Genomic DNA, 27,731 nt, shown 5'->3' with positions numbered 1-27,731 from the left:
AGATAGAACTGTAATTCTGGGGTAGCGAATTGTGACTGAGTTTTACAACAGCACTTGCAACACAATTAAGTCATATAAGCAGGCCTACCAAAGATTAGAAGTGTTACAAGAAAGTAACAAACAAAAATAAAGGAAGAGGAGAGATAAGGATGGCAGAAGTTTGATGAGAAAGAAGGAGCAAACCACGACCCCTTGAAGTCATCTAAACCAAGACAGACAAAAGGAAAGTAAATAAAATACAAATGTTCTTCGAGTCTCAGCTAAGTCTTCTAAAGCAACACCTGTTGCCATTCCCAACAGTACACTCCCAGCCAAAACTACCCCATCCACTCACTTGGGTATAATAAAAGTAGTGCATTTTCGCCAGAAACCATACACACATGAACAAGTAACAAAAACAATTACCTCACACAGAACAATCCAAAGTGAATGTAAAGATTTATTCTTAAAATTGAATACAAAGCAACTGGAGCAAGTAGTTAGGACAGCATCAATTGATCATGACATCATGAGATTTCAATGTAATCGGTACAAATATCACAATCAATTCGCCAAAGTCGAGGACGCACACATGCATGACACACTCTATTGCTGTTTGCATTCATTGGGTTTGCCTTGGGCCTGGAAAGGAAAAAAAAAGAAGAGAAACATCGTGAGTGCTATGAAATGAGTACACACATCATCAGACCACAGACAAAAGGCACATGACTAATATCATAAAAACATTTATTCTTGAGGAAACATACGATCATTCAGAGACCTGAGCTTGCTTTTAAATCAAACTTTCAAAGTCTGTTTCACAGAGACAAAAAGTTACTGCTACACGAATCAAGAACCAGAAAATACCGCATCATGTACATTAACCCCAAGACTGACCCAATTCAGAGAACAAGATTAATAACCACCCCCAATTCTTAGTAGGCTCACTATCAGATCAGAAACTCGTAATGGACACTGGAAATCAAATAGAATTGATCTCCCCATAGCCAATAATAAAAGTCATCAAGACCAATGCAGAATAGTTCATTGTCAGTGGATTAAAAAAAACAAAAAACAAACCCACATCCAATTGAGCATGCAGAAAATGTTCACAAGGTTGAAGGAGGGGGGTGAAAAACAAAACAAAGGACCTAGTCCAGTGAAAGAGGAAAACTTGTCCACATTGTCGTAGAACCAACAGTTGTGCACGTTAAAGAGAATACAAAACGGCACAAAAAAACAACCCAACACATGCAATACAAATTTTTTATTTAAAGAAAAAAGTAACAGCCCCCCAAGTCCAAAGTAATAAATTGAGGATTGGAAAGGGTTCTTTCCCAAAGGGTCTATTATCAACTGGACTTCCAAGAGTAACATATCAAAATGAAACACCAAAAATGAAAATACATAGTACTTTCACTTGGATGCAAGTTCCGCACGCTTGGTAGCCTGAAAAACGTAACATATTTGTGGACTCGTTACGAAAAAAAAAAAGGGTTCAAACTGAGTGCTTCTACAAAAATAACTACACTTACAAGACTGTCGATTATCTTTTTAAATTGGTTTCACAGAAATATCCCCGACATGTAATAAATAGTCACAACATAGGCCTCTTCCAGCCAGTGAAAGAGAAAACATGCTTCTGTCCTAAAAAATAAAGGGGAGAGACAAAGGCACACAAGAATTCCACCACACCGAAGAAACCCTGCCAACACAGAAAGGACAGCAATGCTACTAGTCCAGGGCATAGTAAAAGCAGGACCGTGGCCTCTCATCTATCACTGACAAAATGCTAAAAGGACCAAAAGCAAGATGGTACACTAAAAAAAGAAGACTTGTCTGCCACAAACACGGTATGGTCAGTCACTTCTTCACACCACCCCATTATCTGCGACTCATCCTTGTAGCATTTAACTTATACGGCACAGGATACAATATTACACCCAGTGCTTGGCGGGAGGGGGAGTTCTACCACCACACAACCCATTTACTAAATGATTTACTTACGTTTACAGTTAGTTTTATGGCGCTCACAAATGCAAAAAGTCAGTGAGTGTGCAAAACAAGTTGGCTGTATTCGGCTTGATTTTAGTTCAATCAGGTTAAAAATTATACGGCAAAAATTCTGTTGGGATGAACGACAGAAAAATTTTTTATGTTGTACATTGGGAGAGGGAGGTATAACCAATGCACAATCAAGTAAAAACAACATCTCTTCTAGAGAGGCCAGTTTGGGTATAACACTGCCGCTTGATATTTAATTGTTCACTTCAGTGTTTCTCCCACAGATAGCAGGTGTAGCTTTTGACCTTATTTTTAAAGTCTGTCTGTGTGTGTGTGTGTACGGTTCTCCATTGATCCTAACAGGAGGAACAAGGATTCCTTCGCCAGTAGACTGACCAGCTCGTTTCCTCAGATGCCCACATGACTAGGCAGCCAAGCAAACACAATACTTTCCCCCTGTTCAGTTAAAAACTTTCGAGTGTAGGATTGCAGGGCTTGTGAGCGACGTGAGGCAAGACGAGGAATCAGACAGAATATGAAACGATGTTTAGGGATAATTTTTTAGTCCAATGCCATATCAATGGCAGTGGCTTCTGTAGAAAAAAATGGAGGCTTCAGGATGGAACCTCTTCTAGTAGGTATTGTTGTATTGTTTGTGGACAGGTCGGCAGCGCCCACAGCTGAAGCGGATTTAGAGCCACCAGTGAAAATAAGCTTTGCACCAGGGTATCTTGTATGCAGCTTTGAATGTTTTTGTGTTTGAGCACGATTTGTTGCGTGTGGTGAGTTATTGTAAGTCTACTTTTGCCTTGGTGAGGTGCCACTGTGGGAGGTCGAAACTCATTTTTGGAGGTCTTATATTTTAGAGGTCCTCAAGAACTCTAATGCTGAAAGGTTTAAAGAGTTTGTCGTTTTTTAATGTTCATTGAGTCTGGATGTGATCTAAAAATGCCGCTGTGTGCGCTGGGTTTTCTCATGTTTAACTGAATACTATAAAAAAAGGTATCGTTCCGGCGAATGTTAGTGATGGCATGTTGGCCTCGCCTGGAGAATTGCGGCAAGCCCCATGGCCAGGCAGAGTCCTTGGTAAATATATATGTACAGGATCTAGCATTTTTAAGATGTTGGGTCTTGCCGATCCATAGACTTGACAGCCGTAGTCAAGCCTGGATAAGACAAAGGAGAGAAAGTGTTTGGAATCCCTGCAACACTCCGGATGAGATAGGATTTCCTAGCATTGAAGACTTGAAGAAAGTAAAGAAATAGCCCCATTACTATTGAAACTTAATTAATTGTATCCAAATTATTAAGTGGTGATGCTACCGGGGCTCATTGGACAAACTTTACGTACATAAACCTATAGTTAAAAGCCAACAGAAGAAATTGTTACAACCAAAGTCCCATAGAAAAATAGAAAAATGAAATTAGCAGCCCACCCTGAAGTCCCCCAACACTACAGACTCCAGAGGGCAGTACATGTACAGTCCAACATATCTAAGACAGAATCATAAGGGATCAAGAAAACAATTCCGTCTTGGACAGGGGTGGGTTCTAGAGGCTCAGCCGGCGTCCGGTCGGCAAGCAGTGGTCAAATCTTCACACCTCTCAAGTGCTATCCTAGCCTCTCTGATAACGACATGCAGCAATCCTAATTATCTGCAGCCACCAGTGCTTGCGTTATATAAGACCACTGTTTGACCTATTAAAAACAATTAAACATCTCAATTACTTCCAACCGTAGCCCCATCCATCAAAGTAACAAGAAGTCAATCAATGCCACCCTCCAGCAATTTGAGGAACCTTTTTCTCTCTTCTGGCCCTATGATCAAAGCATTGGTGAAATTGATTTCATACCTCTTGCTCTCCACGAAAGTTTCCCTGCTAGAGCACAACTCAAGCACTTTCACAGGCACTGGTGAGATTTCACACCCATACCATCCTGACCATCTGCACTGCTCAGGGCTAACATAGACCTAGTAACCTTAACTCTTTGAACCCCATAACCCTGTTCCCCATCGGACTCTGGGAGCGTACAGTACTAGTGACAACTGTTTTGTTTTATTTAGTTCTAGTTTTGCTTGTTTTTCTGAACTATTGCGGAACCAAGTTTTTGGGGTTTTTTTTATAGTAATGACTAAGCCTTTGTTTCCGCTATTGAGAAGTTGGAGGCAAGCTTTGGAGGTAAAAATGAGACATAGTACACTAGGTTTAGGTGACTGTAGAAAAACTCTGGGAAACAGTGGAAAAAACTCAAAGCGTAAAGTCACATCCCTATTCCCGCTCCGTACCAAGCCGCATAATGTAAAGGTCAGAGCCGATTGGACCAAACTTGATCGTTCTGTGTCAAATCAGGGCTGAGTGGACAAAGCAGATTCCATCTTCGGTAATGCTAATCCAAAGGGAAGGAATTTCTCTTTCCGTTTCTGCATTAGGCAAGTTTCCATTTTAGAGGTAATTATTGGGGAGGAGGGAGATTCCGTTATGACAGGTTCGACTGTACATGCCTTACCGCTTGTAGACAATGATGGCAACCTACCTCCCCCCCGGTGATCAATGTTCCATCATTCGTGGGGACTCAAGCATGCTCTCAGCTTCCTCTCAGGAAAAAAAATGTATATAACCATGCAACCTACCTTGAGCCACCAAGTAAGTTTTTGTTTGTTTTGTTTGTTTGAGTAAAAAGAAGCACAACGACAGTAATGGCGATTTAGTGCTCAGAAAAAGTAACACAGTAAGAAAAACCAGAGGGAAAGTAAAGCAGTAGGACCTACCAGTGGCACCCTACATCCACCTGCCAAGTAAGTCTGTTCTGCATGATGTCATCTAAAACTTATGAGGTCAATGCAAGAAAAACAATATCTTTTGCTTTCATGGTTGGCGACATGCCTAACATACACATACAAAATCCTTGCCCAAATCAAAGAGGAAAACTATGAGGATGTCATTACAGTTCTGGATGCATTTCATCAAAAGCTGGGACGTACACTACCTTCAATTTCTAAGAGACCTGGGCTTCTGTGGGCAGCAAGCCTTGATGCAGCGCGGTCTGTTGGTCTGGCATTTCTAGAGAAACATTACGGGAGATGGCATTAGGTGCATTCTTCTGTTGAGAGCTCTTGTCCGTGGCAGAATGATCAGCATAGGGATCAGTAGAAATCTTTTTAAATGTAAAGGATGACCTAAATGTTTCCAGAGAATCCTATGAACTCCTATTGGTGGCTACAACGCAGAGGACATTGAAATAAAGGAACAAAAGCAAGTGTGTGAGTATGAGCAGCCTGACACAAGACATTAAAAAGTTTTGGGTGTCATTTGGAGATGTCAGACTTGCTGGCTCAAAGTGTCAATGCATGCCATATAGACGCTGAAGAGGAAACTATGACACAGAACATTCAATCAGGTGGGATTGAATACGACAACCACAAATATTTTAACACATACAGGACCGCTGACAAGTTCAACTTGCGAAGCCCGACTGCTTCCCCAAGAACGCGGACGAGGATACAAAGCAATTGGGGAAATATATAGTGAAACCTGTTATTCCACCTACTTATGGACAAGCATGAAGTTGACCGTAAAACAGGATGGCACCGATGGCCATCTTGATTCCTGGTAGAGTGGCAGAGATTTGGGACAAACTGACAAATATATGGAGCTTATTTTTTTTTCCACCATCGAGATCATCGCAAACCTGTATTCATTGCCGTAAACATCCAGATTTGTCATTTTGACAAAAACACCAAGCCCTATCCCAGCTACCTTTGCACCGGCCTACGCAGTGTACTGAGTGCTCCCAGCGTACCTTCTGAGCTTCGCGGGAAGTTCCATGCAAAAAAATCCCACGCTTTATTCTAACAGAAAATAAAATAAACTGATCTTTCCATTAAATGCCATTTTTGAGCCAGTATTTTACAAATTTCATGTAAAAAAAGAAACTGTCTTTGCTTTTTAAAAAGGCTTTCTATTTAAACCACAAAGGCCAAAAAATCTATAATTTGTCAATAAGAAGACGGCATTTAATCATCAATCATTTCGCTAAGCACTCAAATGCAAGGGCGTTAATTTTTAACCATCTCACCTCACATTCTAACCCAAAGGGGCATCACTTTCCATGGCCATTCTTCAGCTCCAAATACATCCACAAGAAGAACAATTTTTGTCCACCCAAAGATCAGTTTGAGTATTTTTTCAAAAGACCCCCCCCCCCCCCCCTCTCTCTCTCTCTCTCTTTCTTTCTAGACCTCTCTCTCTCTCTCTCTCTCCCCCCCCCCCCCCAACTTGTTTATGCACTCCACTTCAGTATGTGAGGTTGAACTTTGACGTTAGTCATTATTATATAAATCTTATATAGCCAGTTACATGGACAGCCTTATGCATCCACACTCTGGTTTCAGAACTGCCAACCGTTCAATGACCAAAAAGTTTCCCCAAAATCCTCACCAAAAAAGAACATTTAAAAAACCCTAAAATGTGTTATTTAAATGCTGTTTATGGTAAGCTGCATTAATAAATGCAATGAAAAATGGGTATTTTCAGATCACTTGCAATAAGTCGCATGTGACTGATGGAAACAGCACCCAAGAAACAAAGAAAAAAGGGATTTAAACAAATCAAATCGCGGTTCTTCCCTCGGTTGACCCCCCACCTGCACATGTTTTAGTAATCAACAAATAAAAATTAAGTAATCTGGCTTTAAAAATTTCGCAAAAATATTGCAATGGATAGTCTTTTTTCCATGGAGTGTCAAGGCCAAGGGTGGAAGTAATGTAAACACAAGCATTATATATGAAATGAAAAAGGTCTTGGTGTGCTCATCCTAGAATTGTTAAAAATCAAGGGGAGAGGATTAGTTACTAGTTGTCTGCTTGATTCTTGTAAAAACAAAAGAAATCAACAGGAGGCGACACAAACTTTTGCTCCTGATTGTGCATCACAACACACCATACTGTGTGTTGTAGCTGATTGTTTCCAAGGATCCATGTTTTCAAAATTCTCTCACTGGCCTAGGCAAAGTTCAGGAATTTAACACCTAGTCAAACTATGTTTTCTCAAGGCAAAGTGGCACTGAGTGACTATTGTACAATGGGTTCTGTGCACAGACGGTGTGAATGTCGACTGCCGGGTCTGATTGTTTTGAGGTTGTTTTTAAAAATTAATATTGTGGGAGGGTGGACATGGGTTGGGGTAGCTTAACAGAAAATATATCATTTAAAAATCTGTATCAGGGGTTTATGGTCGTATATTTGTAAAATTAAAGGAAAAAACTTAATTCTGCGCAATGGTATGAATTTTAGCGGGGGGGTATATCGGACAGGTAATATTTTACCAGAGTATCTGGTAGGTCGTTAGTGTACACATCATGGGCTGGAAGTGACAATACTTGTATATCATGACCTGTTGTGGGGGCATACTTTTACTTTTCATCAAGTCTAACTTGCAGCGGTGAATAGTTTTTCCATTACCATTGAATTGAAAACAGTACTAAAAACAATGGTGCAGCTGAATCCACAACAGCAAGAGTTGATATCAGGTTATGGAGGACACCTTTTGAGTTTCCCGGGAGGAATAACAGCTTATTTGCAAGGCTGATAGTGACCCAACTAACAACTTAAAACTGACACAACCATGAAACACAAAATTCAACTTTCTTATACCTATGAGAAGCTTTGTGGGGGAAATCAGGTGCCCGTCATAATAATGAAATAAAAGAATCCGGCATTTTACAACTAGCAGTTTTATCGAATTGCTTTTAGGTTCAACACTTTTTAAGACCATTTAAAAAATACATTTCAGTGGGGATTTTTACTGAAAAACATTTACTGAAGGCCCCCAATTTTTTTTCTTCAGTTTTAAGGACTCTATGGAAGTAACCAAACGTTGGCTGCCATTTTCCGGCTAATTTTACCTTTGAAACCAAGTCATCCCCACCTCTTTCAATTGCAAATATCTTGATTTCTATTCACAATAGATGGGTATTGTTTTTATTGAACACAAGACAAACGAACAAGCTTTAGAATAATACCAACAACTCCACGTGCCCAAAAATTGACAAGCGCCCAATTCCACCACGTTGCGACACACACATGTAAAAATTGTTTCAAGGCCAGAGTACCAATATTTTTCCTCGTCTCCGCTTCTTTTGTGAAAACCCATAGGCATTTTATTTCTACACAGATTTAAATAAAGGGGAAAAAACTTTCAGCCCTTATAAACAAACAATAGACCTGCATGTGAGCCTCAACCAGTTTGTCTGAAAATTTTGTGCCCCCCCCCCCCCCCATAAGAGCGTTTGTCAATTTTGTGGGTGTCATAAGCCAGGAAGGACTTCCGAGTAACGAGCGATCACCCAATAAAGAAGAGACCTAACCCTAACCCTACCCCTAAAAAGAACCTGCAACGGGCCTCATGTAAAAAGGCCAGCACAAGTCCAAAATAATATTTAAAAATTTAAAATTAAAAACCACACTCCAAAACAAACAAGGAGCATAATATATGGCATGGCCTACATCTCCATTGCTATAATTGGGTTTGATACAACACACAATAGAATTGAAATATGAATCCTCCATATAGATCTAGAAATCTAAATAAATCTAGATCTAGATCTTGTAGAACAAGTGAATAGGAATAGGCCTTGAACAAGAAACCCGCACCCGATTCCGAACAGAGGGACTCAGCCGAGTCTATATCTATATCTAGAATCTAAATAAATAAATAATTCACGCACCTGATGAAATGCTTTTTACCAACATTAACATTACAGCACAACCTATGATAGGGTTTGACACAATAGAATTGGAATATGAATCCTCCATTGAGGTCTATAATGATCTATAAATCTAGATCTAGATGCTATCTGAACAAGTGAGTCGGACTTGAATGAATCCTCACGATCTGAACAATTGAATTAGTCAACAAACGAAATTCAAAATGGCCGCTCGAGCACGAAACTGAAAGTAGATAATCTAGGTCGTCGTCCTTTTTCGTATTCGCTTTTCTACTCAGGTTCCGACAATTATGTCGGAAACGCCTACGTTGGCAGTCGGCACGAAAACGAAAGTGCCGACAAAGTCGACGGGAGAAAAAGGGGGGCGCTGGCAGTCAGCCAGACCTCCCACTACGCACATTGACTGATACAGGTGGGCCTAGCGATAGCATCGGCTGGCTCGCGGGTCGGGTTGCGATTGTCGGATTTCAGACGATTGTCGGCAAACATGCAGGTCTAAAACAAAAAAAGTGGCAATTTTTCTACGCTGAAGAACATTCCCAATCCTCATTTTCAGAGACCAGTGGGGTGTAGCACAAAGAGGTAAAATAAAACAGTGTACTCAGTATATTCATGCAACAGTCTACAATACTTGTGTACACAGAAGGCCAAAAAAAGGTACACAACAGGCAATAAACATTTTACTCACTGTCAAACTTAAAAAATTCTAAAATTTAAAAAAAAAAGAAAGAAAGGAGACATCACTTTACCTTAATGAAAAAAGTTCTTTACCAAAAAAAAAAACCCAGCACAAAAGCCAACAAAATAGTTTTAAACGAAAAAAGATAGGAACACATGCAGGTTGCCAACTGAACATTGATAGGGTACAAAAATAAATAGCGAGTTACCAAGATTATTAGCATACCGAAAATTTCAATTCTTATGTCTTGAACCACTAGTTGGACGCCTAAGAAAAAGAAGGGGATGGGAAAAAAGTTTTTTAAAAAAAAAAGAAGTCCATTAAAGGAAAAAAAGAGAAATACCAAAAAAAGAAGTGCCAAAAATAAAAAAATTTAAAAAAACCATGGTGTCCTCCAGCTGACATTCCAACAGGTCAAAAGTTACAGAGTTCTGTTGTAGGGTCAAGCACTATAGCACTACAAATTGCACCCCCTCTAAACATCAGTTACAAAACATTTCAGGGTAAAGTATTTCTCCACAGGTCCAATGCCGTAAGGCTAATCATATACCTAAACATTGTGAAACAGACTTTGAGAAAATAAAAAATTTCTTCCCCGTTAACCCCTTTGTTGCCTTACGACGTACTTGGCACGTCACGAAATATATTTGAGCTTCGTACCGTACTAACGACACCACGAAAGTTAGCTAAATTTTCTGCTCCTGTTACCTATACGACATTACATTAATCACTTGGCTCTAATTCTTAGGTAGAGTTTTAACACAAGCACTGCAGGTACTCGCATTTGAGAATAAAAGATGTGCACATCGGTACCAAACTTGCTTGCACTACATTACTGCTAGGCTTGCAAGCCATCAATAAACAAAGATCTAGTCTTGCGGACGGCTGCGTGCTCTCGCAAAACGTATACATCAAAATAACTTTAAACAGAAAATTTCAGTTTTATTAAAGACTTGCAAATTATTCAAAACTATGAGTAAGTTGGAGCATTTAGGGAATGAGGGAAGTGACACAATCGAAGACCAAAATATGTCACGAGTGGGCTAGACCTAGACCACAAGTCCACTAACAATGAGACATGAGACTGCTGTCCTGAATAAGCTCAGCTGGAAATCAGGGCTGACATTAAGAACGCATTCCCCCATGGCAACGAAAGGGTTAATATTCACACCCCCTATGACCAGTCAAAAACAAAAAGCAAGCCCTGCTAACAATGGAATAATGACTACAAGACTCTGGTTTGCCTGTCCAATAGACATTATTTTCCAAGCACGCCATTTTCCTTTCCTCAGATATGTAAATACATTTTTTTAAAGGACAAGGAACTATTTAAAAACAAGAACAGTATCATCAGCTATTTACCCGAGATGCTGTCACTAGGAAGAGGAGAGTCAACTCTACAGTCTCAAGAGGAAGCTCAAGTCCTCGGTCAACACACAGGCATCACAAGGATAATAGTTATGTCAGGGGCAAATAGTTCTGTCCTTCATAGCAACCTACAACAGTTCTGACAAAAGCTAGAGAATTAAGAGCAAAAAACTCTCAACATCCGAGTGATCGGTTCATCGGTGAAACAGGCTCCGCCTCCAGCACCAAAAGAGCGCGCGGGGGGAAGGAGAACTGACCATTACTAAATTCCCCCCAAAAAGGCTGTATTGGTAAACTGCTGTTCTTCCATACCACCTCCACCCCAAATGTGTTATGGTACAAAACAGCCACGCAGCTACTAGTTAGTCTTCCCAGGTGGCTGTGAGCTATTTGACAAGGTGCTAGGTCTTACCTCGGGGTTGAAGTCGGGATCATTGTCTTCATCGTACTCGTCATCCTCTCCCTGAGGACAAAACCGGGCAAAACGACATGATAAAAGACAGCCCATAAGGACAAAGATAAAAGTTAACCAAGAATAAAAACTGACCCGATCTAGCAAATTTGAAAAAGACAAAGACTTATTTATGAACCCTGTACACAGAAAATGTTTAATCTAGCTTAGAGCATAAGTACAAACAAGGTTTATTGAGATAGAAATTTAAAGATCACAGCTGAGACCGGCAGCAGTCAGTGACTTAACTCCTTAACACAGCCCCAACAACAAATTTCTGACTCATACTCATATTATTTTCTTAAATCCCAATTTAAGAGGAAATAAAAAATATTTCTTCCACACATTTAAAAGCCATGGCCTTTCACTTAATTGACACATTGGATTTATTCTATAACTCTCTACCAGTTTTTGTCAGTCCAACATTCTTCTTTGCACTCCCCTACTAGATCTCAGAATTGTCAACCGCTTTCTTACGTGTCGTATGTGACCATTTTTCCTACTTCATAGGGTCCCTTGCCTTCGGGCAGCCTCATTCCAGTTTTGAAGATACTTTATTTTTATACTGACCAGAGTATATGTTTAATTTGAGTAGGACAATATCTATTTTGAATTTTGCACGGGTGGCTTCCGAAGCCTTCTTTTATCAAGGAGCTACATTAAATTCAAAGATTTTGTCACTACCGTAACACATTTCAACTTAAAAACTTGAAAAGAAACCAAACCACACTTGGGTTAGGCAAACTCTGCTACAAGTGTTACAACAACATGTCTGATGATGATACAAAGATACAATACATCAGTCGTGTTTCAGTCATTCAATCACATGGGTGTCTAGAGCAAAAAGGCCATAACTGAAGAACTTATACAAGCCATAACATCAAAATTAACATGCCTCTTCATAGGGTAAAAAAAATTACAAATTATACAAGCAAAAGACAACTCCCAACAAACATTACCAAATAGGTAAGCAAGCCCCCAACTGAAAAGAGCACATAAAAGAAAAAGAAAAAAAAAGGTGGTGCCATAGGACAAATTTGCAAAACGAAAACTCAATGCCCCGTGCAGACCCCCTCTGTCAACTTGATAAACTTATCAACCGGCAGGAAACAAGCAAGTGGGACTTACATCGCTACTAGAGCTCTGCAAAACAACAATGAACATGGGTTCGTGACTCAGTTCAAAGTGTAAAAATCCAACCCAACAATTAAAAAAACCCAAAAAAACAATGACCTACGGCTTCAAAAATGATTAACAATGCATCCTCAGGTCACTACAGCTTTCTTCTACTGAGAGCGCTGCAAGCTTAACTGCTGGTTACGATGTAAATTTTCACACCATTGCATCACAAACCAAAAATTTGAATGGGACTTTAAGACTCAGTTTTGGTCCATGGTCAGTAGGAGTATTAAGCAGTATACTGATATATAAGAAGTAGAATCTCTGAGAGCACTGTCCGTTTCCAAAAGGATCCACTCTGATGGGTGAACAGCTACAAAAATATCCCCTTACAACCAAAGTTTTTAAAATGTGCAGCTAAACATATGAAAATAGGTCCTGAGTTACAGTAAAGCATATCACCAAATGAACCCAGTAATTTGGTTCTTTTCACAAAGGCTTCCAGGACAACTAACAGGACTCTCAAAACACGATGCTATGAGCACAGACTCATTACCAACATAAGGTCCGATGCTAGAACTCACACTAAACTTTTATCTCTGAATAAAGAGCATGGAGATCAAAGTTAAAAGAAACCCTTGTGCATTAAAAATAAAGCTAAAAATAGTCAAAAGAAAGAGAAAAATTATAACATGTTGCTTACCTCTTCATTCTCCTCATCATCATACTGTGGGCAAAAGAAAAAAACAACAAACATATAATAAAATCGGTCTTTTTAACCCACACACACCAAACTAAACTACAGTAGTCTCCGCCTAAGATCCCAAAGCTTACGATCTCGCCGTTTTACATTCGGGTTAGATCCCGCATTTCAGATCATAATTTACAGAACAAAAACCCGGGCGGGACAGCCGATCAACAAAGAGTGAAAAGTTGAGATCAACAAACTGTCCGTCGTGTCAAAGATCAGCCACTATCGTGAATGTGATCCCATGCACATTGAAAAACTCGAAGCGAAACAATGTTTGCCCCAGACGGGATCACACCAGGGTGTGAACTGACCGACACGTTTGTTTTCCCTGAACACCGCACTCACACCTGAGCTCTCCCCCTAAACTTATATCACCCGCTGGGTGGGTAGGGCCTACACGTTCGCTCCAGGTGGGACCACATTGAACTGTTAACTCTTCCCTGACCATGGCAGAAGTTGTCTCTACTCCCGAATTTGCGAGACAGACGGGGGGGGGGGGGGGGGGGGGGGCTCGGTCAGAGATGGAAAGCTATAAATTTTCGACAGGTAAGGGGGAGGGGCAACTGGATAAGCATATAATTTGAGACTATGACAGGATAATAAGTGAAAATGGCATGTCTCATCCCACTATGCACTGTGACAGGTCATCAAGGTTAATCACTCTTTGCTCGCCTTACGTCATAAACCCACCAAGCGGTCACCGTCAGTTCATTGTAGAGTGGAGGGAGACCATTTTATTGATTGTGAGCCTTAGCATGGGTCACCATAGATTCTTCCCTGGGTTCGTCGGTTAAGATCCCATACTTCCTTGCTCCCGAGCACCGGGATCTTAGGCGGAGACTACTGTATTTTCCTTTCTCTTGAAGCATAACAATGTGTACTAAGCAAGCACATTTTTATGTTAGGACAAATATCAGCACCAAAACAGGACACAGGACAAAAGCAACAACAAAGAAACTCGCACACAAGCATGACAACACATGTGCCAGATGAGATAACACGGCAGCCCATGTGTTTGTCACCAATTTACTATCTAATTAGACTATGAGTCACACTATATCAGCTTCAGTAATTCAGAAAAAAAGGGAAAACAGCCTTTCCACTTCCCTTTTAAAGAAAAATCTGTTCATTAGAGTGACTTCCCATTTTGGTGAGATGATTTTAAGGCAAAAATTTTTCCAAGTGAAAATTAAAGTGAACCCAGGATTGTCTACTGTGCCATGCTACTTTTGAAAGATTTTAGTCCCAGAAACCACTCACAAGCGATTAAGAAAATTTAGGTAATGAAAATTACCACGACCATTCGGACCCCATCTTCATGAAAGAGGATCCGTTTAAGAGCTACTGAAACTGGTGACGAGATCGCTCAAGACAGGAAACGGATGTAACCTGGAAACAGCCAATTTTCCTTCCTAAATTTACACACCCTTGTACCTTCATTTTCTGTTCGATGAGTGAATTGCAACATCTTGACAAAAAAACCTGACACTGACCACACTTACATCATCATTCTCGATGGCCTCTCCTGTGAAGAACAGCACTGCTCTTGGCACTATTCTCTCACGAATAAAATGTCCAATCTCAAAGTCAGCACCGAGTAAGGCCTCAATCTCCTCATCCTAGTTGACAATAAGGGAAAAAGAAAAATACGTTTTTAACCAAAAAATATTTTCCATTACAAATCATAACCAGAGCAACAAGCTTCAAGATAAATATAATTATTTTCAAAGGTAATGTGCCTAAAATATTATTGCACCTCGTACAGAAATTATCAAAGAAAACCCTTCACCCATTCTAAACATACACTAGAAACACAATGCAAAACACAAACAGTTAAAAAACATTTTGGTTTAACTCTCCTGAGGCTTATGCTTAGACAGAAACTTACCACTTCAGATTCAGATCCTTCTGGGACTGCAAAAACAAAACGAAAGAAACATTTAAAATGGCATTAGAACAAGAGGAAAAATATACAAGAACATAATTCAGTGACAAAATAATCACTCTAGCACACAATGAAGAATTCCAGGACACCCTTTTCTCCAAGCGTGATTTGTATTTTTCAGTGTCATCACAAAAGTCAACAAAGAAATCTTGCTTCAACAGATAAAGGAATAAAGAACGTGAAAAAAATACATAAGAAAACCAAGCCCCCCCCCCCAATAATTTTTTTAGCACTCAATATCTTTTCACAAATTACAAAATTCATGGTTCAGAACTCATTTATGGGCTTGTTTTACATTTGCTTAGGTAGGCACCATTCCCTACTACATATCCTGATGTTTTGCTCTGCACTGCTCTACATTTCATGTCCTGTGACGACACACGAATCACTTCTATAGCAGAAAAGCCTGGGCTCCAGCGTGTGAGCTGTTTGTCGCCCATACAGCACAGCACCACATGTGGCTTGTTGACTTCAAAGAAAGGTGAGAGAGCCCACAACCATCTTCACCTAAAAGATTAACTCTTGAATGTCTCTAATTACAGAGTCTCCAAGAGAAACTTCCTCCTATCTCTACCACAGACAATACCCTATACTGCAACTAAAAACAAATGTCAAAGACTATCTTTTTAAACATGGCTTGGGCCGAAGGACACACGCTCAAAGGCTACTGGATTAACAAGAAAAAAAGAATTAAGCGTCAGCAACACAACAAACCTGCAGGGGGGTTGAAGAAATTGAAGAAAGAGTCAGCCTGCACTTGCTTGGTCACCGTTCTGGTGAGTCCCCGTCCTTTATGCTTTTGCTTCTTCTTGATTTGTTTCACCGTCACATTTTTGCCTTTGTTCCAAGTGATTGTGCAACTGAAAAAACACGAGTCATATGACACTTCAACAAAATGAATTTACAAGAAAAAAAACCTAAGAACACAACAGACAGTGGAAAATCACAGTAATTCTATTGTTGATGTGTGAATTGACCAATATCGTAGAAGACAACTAAAACATATAAGGGAAGCAGAAAAAATAAACGTCAAGAACATCATACCCAACGTTCACTGAATTTATTTCTACTGCATAAGAGAATCAATGGAAACAAAGAAGAAAAGAATATTTTCACTCCATAACCAGCCAGCTACACAAAAAAATGTAATTTCCCATTCCAAGTTGACAGTCTGGAAAATCATGTACAGATGTCTTGAAACATGTAATTTTTTTCTGAGCTGCTCCCAAGTCAAGTGTATTCAAATTTCTACACAAGTAAAAATCTGGGAAAGAAAACCCCCCAAAAAACACACACACACAAAAAAAAGAGATGAGACAAAGGCTGACAAAGAATTCCACTTCACTTACCCAGTGCATTTGATGATTTCTGGGCCTTCAAATGCAAAAGGATCCTGAGGGTCCGGCTCATACCTCATTTCATACCGCTTGGTTAAAACAGTCTCTGTGAAATACTCATTTGGCTCAAAGCGGAACTCTAATGAGAACCCCTGCAAAGAGAGGATCAATATATGAAATAAGCACATGGTGAAGAACAAGTTACGTAAACTGCTAGCATTAGGGAGGAGAGGGGGAGAAGAGAACCAACGGTCCACATATTTTCAAATGGAAAGCGCATTGTGAGCATTAAACCACTTTATAGAAATTAAGGGGAAAATCATAGAACTCACAATGCTGACTGTAAAGCACCACTGACATTTCTCCAGAATAAAACTGGTATTTTTCAGAATTTGACCTTAAACACCTTGAAAAGCCAGAAAAAAGTAGCTCGATATCTCTGCTCTTCAAAAAAAAAATTGAGCACTTTATAAACTACCAGTACCAAGTTGAAATGAACATTACAACGAAGTGAATGAAGTCAACATGAAAAACAATTTAAAACAATGTGGACTGAGAAACTACACAAGACGCCTCCATACAACGCAAAAAAGTAACTCAATAGATCTTCCCTAAATAAAATAGAGCACTTCATTACCTCTACCAAGTTAAAACATATTACACTGAAGCAAACGAAATCAGTGTCAACAATTAAAGAAACAAAATATGAATTGTCTCAGTAACAGCAAATACATAACCAGCATAGAACTACAAACAACCACATCCCATAGAAAACACACCAAACATATTTTCAAAAGGAAACACTTACAACAGGATCTTTGTCGTGGATGACAACTTGAATATCCTGTAAATGTGCCATGATTGGTTCATCATGTTCCTGAGGAAAATACAAACAAAACCCATTTGCATGTTTTCAGTCCAACAAAGTAAATCCACAAATATGTAGAAATCTTGATGTTAAGATATTTTCATAACCAATCAACAGAAACACATCCAGGGTGAGTAAATTTCTTGTCATACACACTCCAAGGAAGGTATACACTTAGTCATTGACAGCCAGCATAGAAAACTAGACGACACAGAAGGGCTGCCTGCTTTCATAAACTCTTTCCAGCATCGGCTTCAGAGAACACAAGCCCCTATGATTTCAGAATGACTGTCAAACCGACTAGGACATTTTTCAAGGGTAAATTTTTCAGGGGTACAAAGCAGTGACAGTGCACACTATAATATAAACAGACTTCAAAAATGTCTTTAAAGTTTTGTTTTGGGTTTTTAACACTTGTTATTCCAGGCTCTGAAAACTATCAGCACAGACACTCATTTAATAAGACATTTTAGTATATTAAAATACACTTCCTGACAATGAATTGCACACACAGCTTTGATGTATAGAGTAACTTTGGCACATCAGTCTATTCTTACTTATTTCTAACGAAAGTGAAAGTACATTTTGATTTTCCCAATTGAGAGTTCAGCCTCAATATGACCCATTCTTTTCTGTTAAAGCCATGTGTTAATGCAAAACTCACTCTGCGAATAAAAAAAGAATAACAAATATTCACAGCAAGAAGGGAACTTATTGACCTCATTAGAATTGGTTCTCATATTATGGTGAACAAAATCAAGTTCCAGCATAAATTTACAGACTTTCTAAAATTGCCAGGTCACCCCTGGGATTCCCCTTGTCTCGTAGTCATTCTTTATAATAACAGTGTGGACAATAACATACCTGCACCATTTCTGAGAGCATATCAACATTCTTGAAGATTGTGAGCCAGAAACTTGGAATACCCTTCGTATCTTCTTCTGTAACAAAGATTAAAAAAGAAAGTCAAATATCAAAAAGCATATCAGATGTAGAGGAGTAAGTCAAATAGTGTAGCAATGCCAATCGTTGCGCACGACAAAATTTTGGTCCCCGTTTGCAGGTGAAATTCTTGGACAGGGTCAGAACGTAAGTGACTAACTTTCTCAACCTCGGTCTGCTCTATATATCTAGACAACTGTGAATGAAACTTGGCAACCAATCACAAAATAGGCAAACTAATGATATGAGGACGTTTAAGTTTATACACATAAATTAATCCATACTTTTGGTGTCGGGAATACTTTCGTATCGGGTTTACCGAAAACTATAAGGAGCTTGTTTTTCAACGTCGAGAAGGTAAGAGACCTTTCTTTCCTCTATAGTGTCCTCAAATTTGAACGTTCTGTGGCAAGTAGTTTAGACCCGATCATAAATGCACGACCGACCATCCCCCTGTCCAAAGCGGCTTCGCATGGAGAATGGACATTCCCCACACCCCCCCCTCCCTCGGCAAATGTATGTGACCTACAAATCCCTGCAAGACTATTCCAAGCGCCTTCATTGGTCACTTGAAATAGGGCAATGGTGGGCGCGCATCCTGTTGTTTTTCTCTGTTCACCCGTAATATCGCAGTGGGGGTATTCCAAAGTGACCTTATCTCGCCTTGGGGTGTTCGCATCTCAACGGGGAAAAAAAGTTTTTAATTGTACGGCATGCTAGATTGAATTAAATTATATTTAAGATTGGCATGGTCTAAAGTTATCAAAGAAAGCTTTGCCATTATTTAGTCATGCTGTTAAAAACACATTCTTAAAGAACCCATGTTTTCATACGAAACTATAAATAAAATGCTCTCATTCCAACGTCCGTTTTCGAAAAATCGTAATATGTACACCAACATATTAATTATAACAAAATAACTACGAAATGGTTAGTAAATCTAACTGCAGAAATGATTTCTCCACCCAAAAAACACATTGGGTAGCCAAGTTTCTTTTAAACACTCCAATTAATTACAGAGATGTAGATTTTCTTAGAGAATCTGCTATTCGTGGTCCACTTTTAAATTTATGAATCGATTATTAAAATTCAAAAAGAATTCTTAGAATTGAAAATTCTTTCTTAGGTATCCAAAAAAAAAAAAGGGGGGGGGGGATAAAGTGACAAATTAACAATCTTTTACGTTATTTTTGCTATCACGACTCAAGATCCTATTATATTACTTTTGATAAAACAATTAACTCACTTTAACTGTTTCATTTGCTTGTCCCACTCTAAAACGTAAACCCATAGAAAAAAACACCCCACTTACCAGCTTTCTTTTCCTCTCCATCGCCACCAGCCTCCTTGGCGCCTTCTAGACTAGTCTTGTCCTTGAGCTCTCCCTGTTGAGAATCGGGCTACATTGGAGATCAATGCACCCAGAAGGCACATCAAAAACATAGCAGCAACAGAAGACACTGATCATTGCAAAAGTCACAGGTTTGTTCATGATAAATTGGCTGCAGTCCTATTTCACCCAAGAAGATGAAACGAGACATTCATCAAAGCATCATGAACTACAACAACCATGGCACTCCCAGTAAGGGCCCCAAAGAAATTTGTGAATCCACTAATCTCCTAACATTCTCTTGCACTTTCAACTTCCTTCATCTGTGGCACAAGGGCAAAGAACGCCACACAAAACCGAAGACTTAAATTACTCAATGGGTTTTGTTCTGACTTTATAACATGAACTAAAAACAAGTCATATATATGGGAACTCTCAACACTCATTCATTACTAAAAAGAAGGCACCTGTCTATATGTAGTCTACCAAGACTTTGATGCTATAAAATAGCCCATTAAAATCTGTGCAGATTTCTGCTTTAACTTCTTTCTGAAATGTATGAATAGAAACAATAAAAAATAAAAGAAATTATGTTTATCAAAAGGTGAAACTACAATCTAAACTTAACACTCACTGCAAGCTTTCCTTCTTCATCTTTCTCATCTTCCTCCTCCTCATCGCTAGGCCAGTCACACTCTTCATCTGTGGGTTCTCGTGCTGCACTCACAACCTCTTTCCTCTGAAAGAAGAAAGTGGAAAGGAATAGTTCTTTGTCAATACAATCATACAAATGAGATGGGCATCTCATTTATTTTAGTTTTAGTAAGTTTTACAGCACTAGCAACACAATATGGTCTATGTATGCCAAAGATTAGAAGTATTACAAGAGAGTAACAAATACAAAAAAGAACGAGATGAGGACAATTGATGTTTGATAGGAAAGAAGGACGAACCATACCAGAGCACCCGCAAACCACCAATCCACATCTATGAAACATACCAATAGTGTTCAATGTTGCAATGTTTTACACTACCCCCCACCCCCAAACTTTGGAATCAGACCTGCGAACACCTCTATCAAGGTAAAACTAACACTCATACTAATGTACAGGATTTCCACAAACTGGTTTTTCCACTGTTACCGAGAATTCGTTAATTGACAGACATTTTCTTTTGCACAGGAACAGGATATACACAAGGAAAATGATCTTGAAATTAGAGAGAGAATTTCTGTGCTATTGTATTCCAATGCTCACCTTTTCAAACAGGGCTGTGTACTTGGGGGCATATTTCAACTCCAGCAAGTTTACTTCTTTATAAAACTCTGCCTCTACATTAATAATCTCATTCTGCAGCTTTTTCAGAGCTTTGATGCGTCTTTTGACTTCTTTTGGTAGACTGAAACAAAGCATTACAAGGATTTAGTAATTGTGCCATTTCATTACAAAGCAAAGTAAAATTTAATATTTTTTTTAAATAGCAGCAATATAGAAAATCATCACACATGTGAGCCAAAGGTGGTATTTTTTTTTTTTTAAAGAGAGAGAGAGAGAGAGAAAAGTGGCTATAGCTATAAATCAGCTATCTACAATCATCCACATTAAAAACACTAGTAAAAGTACCCGTTCTACGAACGAAATAATAATGAAGAAGTATTAGGAAATTTAAGAAGAGGAAGAAGACTGAAATCAGGAAACAAACAAACATGCATTCCAGCTTTATCTCCTGATCACCAACCTTTGAATGTATCCTGAAGGAGAGCCCACAATTGAGGAGAGTTTGTCTTGCAAGGCGGCCAGCACTCCAGGGTTTTTCATCAACTGAGCAGCAATGGCCTGACTGTCCCCAGCCTCAACTAAGGGCAAGAAAAGAAAATGCACATTAGCAAAAAGTCCTTTCAATCAGACAATTATCACATTTATCTAAAATATCCAGTTCAGCTCAAAGGCACAAGAAAATAAAACTCATGGGCCGGCTGATCAGATTTTAAAAAAATTGCAGTAAATTAATCTGTGGTGTCGGTTGCATTTCCCAAAAAAAAACATTTTGTCGAAATTCAAATTTCATATGTAAAAAGAAAGAGAACAAAAGATAATTAATGAAGGTTCAAATTTTCAAAAAATCAAACAGTTAATCCTTGCTTTCTGGGCTTAGAACACTTGAACAGCTTGCCAACATACTGTCAATCACTTGTTATTTTAATATAACATGAAATTACAACCACAATCATAAGTTTTAACAAGCTATATCTTCAGGCATTTCAAAAAACATACTACAGATCACCACAAGCATTTCACCTCCAAACCTAAAATACAACACTGTAAAACATATTTCTCCCAAGGCCAATGACAAACAAACCAAGCGAGATAAAACCTATCCCCTATTCCTTTGACAATGCATCTGAGCTGCACTTTTTAAATATTCTTGCAAATAAATATGCATTACATAATAAGTTTTAGTTTCATGGGAACAGTTTAACATATATTATTATGCAGGCCTGTCAACTTTGGAAAATGCAAAATAAGGAAATCAGGGCAGCGCGCTGGAACCAGGTAATATTTCTGTCACAATCAACCTATTCATATTTATTATATTAATAGAGTGTATATGGGTGTATTATACATATAAAACAGTGAACTTGGATATTTTAGTGACACACGAGTTCCCCTATCGTCAATTTCACTCGTCATTCTCACGCAAATAATTATAATATAGCACGCCTCCGAAATCGGGAAATCAAAACTTATCAGGGAATCGGGAGCAGAACATCTGATTCGGGAAATTCCCCGACATAATCGGGAAGGTTGGCAGGCCTATATTTGTCAGCCCACTATTGTTTTCTATTTAAAAAATGGGCAAACTGACCTGCTTCACCATCAAGCTCTTCCTCAACATCCTCGACTGTTTCGCTGGAAGGACTTGAATGGGAAATAAAAAATAAATCTTAAAAGTGCAAGAGACAAAAAGACCAGTCAAAGACACCCAAGATACACTGAATTGGGAACAAACTTTAACAACGCCCCCACCCCCACAACATACACACACAAGTATAGCAAGTTACAGGACAAAATCCCCCTTGGTTAAAACTTGTACATGGATTCCAATGACCTGTAACTACTTAAACATTTTACAACATGAGAAACGTATGCCCGCCGCCTACTGATTCCTGTAAGCTTTAAAATACGCTTCCCTTATACCCTCCCCCCCACCCATCCCCATATTAAAAAACAGGAGGCTTACAAAACAAAAAATTTACTGTCAGACAGGAAAGAATGTCAAGCACAGAAGCAACATGCATTATTCATCAATTCAAAGCTGCACATGCCAATTTTTTTTTTTTAATTGGAGAGAAGCCCAGCCACAAATAAGAACAGACATTGGAAGTTTCAAATTTGTACCAAAATTTAAATCACCCCAAAAAACAGCATCAGAATCCCCATCCCCAACCATTTACACGAGGGTATATACGTAACACAGAGAAAGAGAGACACAGAGGCCATGTAGTATACTCACTTTTCTGGCTCAGACATGATGCACAGTTCACTGAAATACAATATGTATAGTCTGAGGCTGGCGAACATCTGTGACAATTCATGAATCTCAAAAATGCAACAGCAAGAACATTATTGGTAAAAAAGCCCAACCCACCACATGTCACTCATATCTCCATTCATCAGCACACGTTTCCTACAACCTTTATCTGAAATAATCTGAAATAGTCATAACGACAAGTTACGCATATATTTTCAATCAATTGGGTTCACAATTTAACCTCATATAGTTGTTTTTTTTACAGGCATAAGTACATCAGCTCTGTTCACCTCACTTCAAAAACCAGGAATATCTCTACAAATCTTTGAAAAATAGAAACACCAAACAAAAAAACCCTCTATACATCTTCAACAGCAGAACATCCCTTGATCTCTGATCAGTTTTGTCAAACAAAAGCAGCTCAACAAAACCAAGTAAGAACTGTGAGATACAGGTACAGTGGGATTAAGTTATTGCAGCTGAGATGTAAGTGAAAAGGGTTTTACCATGTACCAGCAAGAGCAGTTTTCAGCAAAACATAAATCATTTCAATCTCCAAGAGTAATTAGAACCTTTTAAACCTCTTGGCTCTAAGCCATTTTTACCTTACTTCCCTTTAGTGCTGGGTTTACTTTAGAAAAATGCTAATTTTCAACATGGTTATTAAAAAAGCTCATATCTTTTATTTATCATCATTTCTAATTACAGTAAGAAGGAAAAATGTGTTTTAAATGATGAAATACCCTTATGTATGGTCAAATGTGCTTTTTTATGATGTTGTTGGTATCAAAATCCTCATCATTTTTAGTCCAGCCTGCTTGGAGATCAGCAGGAATATCAACGTCCCCTTCTGGGATTAACCTCGTTAGATCTACAACACAATATACTCCATCATTCACATGAAGATCTAAATCTTTTATTTGTGGACCTAATCCTTCTAACTCTTTAACACTGTCATCCGATTCCAGAAAAATGTTGGGTAAATCTGTCTAAATCAGCTGACGAATCCGACCTTTTGAAAACTGTAAACAATATCCCAGAAAATTGCCGTTAAAAAACTCCAAACCGATCCCCGACTGCAAAATGCGCAGCCAGCAGCACTAATAAACATTGCACTGGTGGACTGTAGTCACCAGCAGTTTAAAAAAACGGCTATTCTCATGTCAGCAGTATAGTTTCTACACTCATGTCGGGTCACGACCGGTGGTTGCGATGCGTGCGGAAGGGAGGTTTGAGTCACCAAGACCAGTGGTAGTGATGCGCACGCAGAGGGTTAAAAAAGAAATTTTACCCCCACACAGGGAATTTCTTCAACTTGAGGTCCCTTTGTCTAGATATATGGTGCCACCTGGCTAGGAAGAAAAAGAGCGTTGCCAACTCAGTTTTTCACTTGCACCATGAGTGGGAAGTTTTGTAGGGTATGCGTGCATTCAATATGAAAACACGCACACACACACACTACCGGGTCTGGGCGCTGAAACTTTCCGATATCACAAAAGATTTCCCTTACCAGGTCTGTATATACTTCGATACAAAAAATTTGCTTCGGAGTCCAAGTTCAATTTTTTGTCCTCTGGTGTTGCGTTCAGCCCCCTCCACCCCCCCTCCCCAGTATCTTTTTAAAAAATCAATAATCTCCCCTCTTCCGGAGTCCTGTACTTTGTAGCGCTCAGAACGCGCGCAGGTTCAATGACCGGTCACAATGACGAGCCCACCAAGACGCTTGTATAACTTTCTTTTCTTTTTTCTCCCCACAAGTGACAGCACGGAGACGAATATTGATTTATTTTCATGGTGACACCACCTTTGTAATGCACAACCTGCATGTTACAAATGTTGCGTTATCAGACTATCACCAGTAAATTTCAGGGTGGTAACGAAAGGGAAAGTAGACCTTGATTTTCCCGATTGAGCCTCGGTGTCACACATTCACTTCCATTTGCTGCATATAGCCGCCTGTTCCCCTGAAACGTACTTTCAGACCAGGAAACGCCGAACAAACATCACAATCACGACTGGCAAAAATGGAATTAAAGACGTTATCGGATTTCGTTTTCAAATATTCGAGAATGTATCTTCCCGGGTCATTCCCGAGGCAATTTACAGCTCTGAGATTTTTTTCAAATTCCCAGGGGCCCCCAGTCACCCAGTGGGAGGTGCCCCTCCAAGCACTGGAGTTTAGCGGAGGAAATGGCGGTAGCGGAAATCCGCTAAAAAGCGGAATATTGAGACCCATGGATCGTGTGGTAGAGAATCTTTAAAATTGGCACCTCCACAGCCCTCTAAAAATAGTCTCTGGGTATCCCAAGATGTGATGACATCACATTACTAAAATTAGTAGCCAATCAGGCAGCAGGTGCGTCATTCTACGTTTAGCCGCATGTGTCAGCTTGAAAAGATGGGCAGTGCCATTTGAATTTGATGAAAAGATACAGGATTGTGGGGCTAACAAGTGATTACTAAGCACTAATCGGTAAATTTTTACTTCCACTCCCGCACACAGAAGCACTGCTTCGGGGGTCAAACTGCAGTATTGTTTACTGCAGATCACACATAAAGCCACTAAAACTGTCGCAAATCAATTATTTTCAGGAAAATTTCAAATCTAGATCTAACAGTAAAATATCAAATGGAAGTGGCTATTCTCATCCGGGGTGAGAATAGAAAAACGATCTACCTCTCACCCCGGGTGAGACTTGCCAGCGTAGGCTATTCTCACCCAGTGCGAAACAAGACCTGCTTTTCCTCATTTTGGAATACTGTCTATCGGTGTGGATGATCAAATTGATAAAAGCCAAGAAAAAATTACGTTATAGCACAAAAGTAAGCTAATTTGATCGTCTTCAAAGATGCTATGGCTATTTCACTGTTCGAATCGAGCCGAACTACGCGGGTCGCCATTTTGTTTTGCCCGGAAGTTCTCCTAAGATCTACTCCTCCCCTCTCTCTCTCTCTTTCTGAATACTGTCTATCGGTGTGGACGATCAAATTGACCAAAACAAAGTTAAAAAATTATGTTAAAACACAAAAGTAAATTAATTTGGTTGTCTACAATGATGCTACGGCTATTTAACTTTTCGAATCGAGCCGAACAACGCGGGTCGCCATTTTGTTTTGACCGGAAGTTCTCGCGCTACTCCTCTCTCTCTCTCTCTTTCTCTCTCTCTCCACTGCCCACAGTCACAGACAAAATTGTACGCTTTTAGTAGGCTACAGTTGTAATGGAACGTTTGTTCAAGGCACAGAATTCTACAATTTTTCTGTTATCACAGTGTAGAATTCTGTGGTTTAGGGTGAAAGCAAAATTTGTTGGCCTAGATCTAGGCTATAACGGTAAACGCGCACCGGGTGAGAATAGCCAAAAGACTCGCCTGCACTATTCTCATCCCGGGTGAGAATAGAGGTGGCCATATCAAATTACGGGTTAAACCACCCAGATATTCTTTTACCACTGGGGGGAGGGGGGTGGGGGGCAGGCCCCCCTGGAACCCCCCCCCCCCCCCGACTGGTCCGAAACACGTCTCGATTACGAACAGGGATCGTTACGAACAATCACAAATATTTCAAAAACTTTTAATTTGCGACGGAAATGAAGTTGTATTCGTGTTACGGACCGTTCATGTTAAGCGCATCAATATTGAATAGAAAATGGACAACTGGTAGAGCAAAGTGTGAGATGGGAGGGAAAGTAAAAAAATACCCACTAATCTTTATCTTAAAGGTATGGCATAAATTGCACTTCATAATTAAATTATTAATCTCAAATAAAAAGAGTTCTATTTGAGGATAAATCACTCCGCAACTTAAATCTAGAATAGATGTCATATATATTATTGGTAGAGTTTAGAATAGACTAAGACAAGACAAGACTGGTTTGGCTTTACCCGACTTGGAGCGTCATCCATCCACTGCAATCACTAACAGCACTACCAGCATGGCATGGTCCATGGTAAAATTCTGTCCCAGACAGATAACCCACCTAGAATCTACACATTAGCCTACTACATGTTAGTCCTTTTCCGTTTGGGATGGAGGTCTCAACACAAAACTTAAGAAAAATTGAATATTATGAAAGAATTGTAAAGAATAGTTCAAACTTCTTGCTCACACAATATCCACACCCAGAAAAAACTGGTGCTCGGTTACTCAGACTCCGGTCAGGCAATGCACGGGGAGCGGAATTCGGGCTTCCGCTGAACAGCGGGGAAAAATGCGAAGTAAAAAAAATCTTGAATCTGTTCACAATGCCATCTTAAATTTCGAATAACATATAATGGTGACATAAGCTTTCATTTTTAGACATAGACAATTACTGATTAGCATACATGACAACATGAAACCAAATTGCCGGCAGACACACGAGTGTTTAGAATGCGACTCGCACACTTCATTGGTTGCCTCCTCCGACGAAGTCCCAAAGTAGACTTCTAGCCTACTCTCTATCTGCTATCTCATGGCATGGTCTGACACTTACCTCAAACTGTACCTTAAAATGACACAAAACAATTAAATGAAAGCTCAGAACATATCATTGACGTACCTAATAACTGGGAGTACCTTGGACTGTTAAACAGCGACGAGAACCTCGCCAATAAATACTGAAATTCCTCTTTGTTGTCTTTCTGTACAACAGTGTGCGCACGAGGAAAATGGTGGATATCGAGAGATCGCACCAAACGGCAGTGATACGAGTGTTTTGA

At 39.5% G+C, this 27,731-nt stretch overlaps 1 protein-coding gene across 11 annotated transcripts; it reads right to left on the bottom strand.

Moving 5' to 3' along the window:
• Nucleotides 1-421: 421 nt before the first annotated feature.
• Nucleotides 422-27,731, bottom strand: LOC101856670 (nucleosome assembly protein 1-like 1). 11 transcript variants are annotated; one of them, XM_013084599.2, is made up of 18 exons: nucleotides 27,572-27,731; nucleotides 23,014-23,043; nucleotides 22,366-22,418; nucleotides 21,238-21,355; nucleotides 20,757-20,898; nucleotides 20,135-20,239; nucleotides 19,483-19,570; nucleotides 18,093-18,169; nucleotides 17,169-17,237; nucleotides 16,373-16,512; nucleotides 15,738-15,883; nucleotides 14,967-14,992; nucleotides 14,581-14,697; nucleotides 13,031-13,054; nucleotides 12,337-12,351; nucleotides 11,170-11,220; nucleotides 9,615-9,656; nucleotides 422-621 (listed from the first exon to the last, which is right to left on the bottom strand). In XM_013084599.2, exons 2-17 carry the CDS (start codon nucleotides 23,028-23,030, stop codon nucleotides 9,645-9,647), a joined length of 1,200 nt encoding a protein of 399 aa, XP_012940053.1. In that variant the 5' UTR covers nucleotides 23,031-23,043; nucleotides 27,572-27,731; the 3' UTR covers nucleotides 422-621; nucleotides 9,615-9,644. The 11 variants fall into 11 exon arrangements, with proteins under 11 accessions (XP_012940053.1, XP_012940047.1, XP_012940052.1 ...); XM_013084593.2 differs by lacking the exon at nucleotides 9,615-9,656 and adding an exon at nucleotides 4,973-5,046; XM_013084598.2 differs by lacking the exon at nucleotides 9,615-9,656 and adding an exon at nucleotides 1,394-1,428.

Source organism: Aplysia californica, unplaced genomic scaffold (assembly GCF_000002075.1).
Source record: "Aplysia californica isolate F4 #8 unplaced genomic scaffold, AplCal3.0 scaffold00304, whole genome shotgun sequence".
Classification (NCBI taxonomy): Eukaryota; Metazoa; Mollusca; class Gastropoda; order Aplysiida; family Aplysiidae; genus Aplysia; species Aplysia californica.
This window is presented reverse-complemented; position numbering and strand designations above follow the sequence as displayed.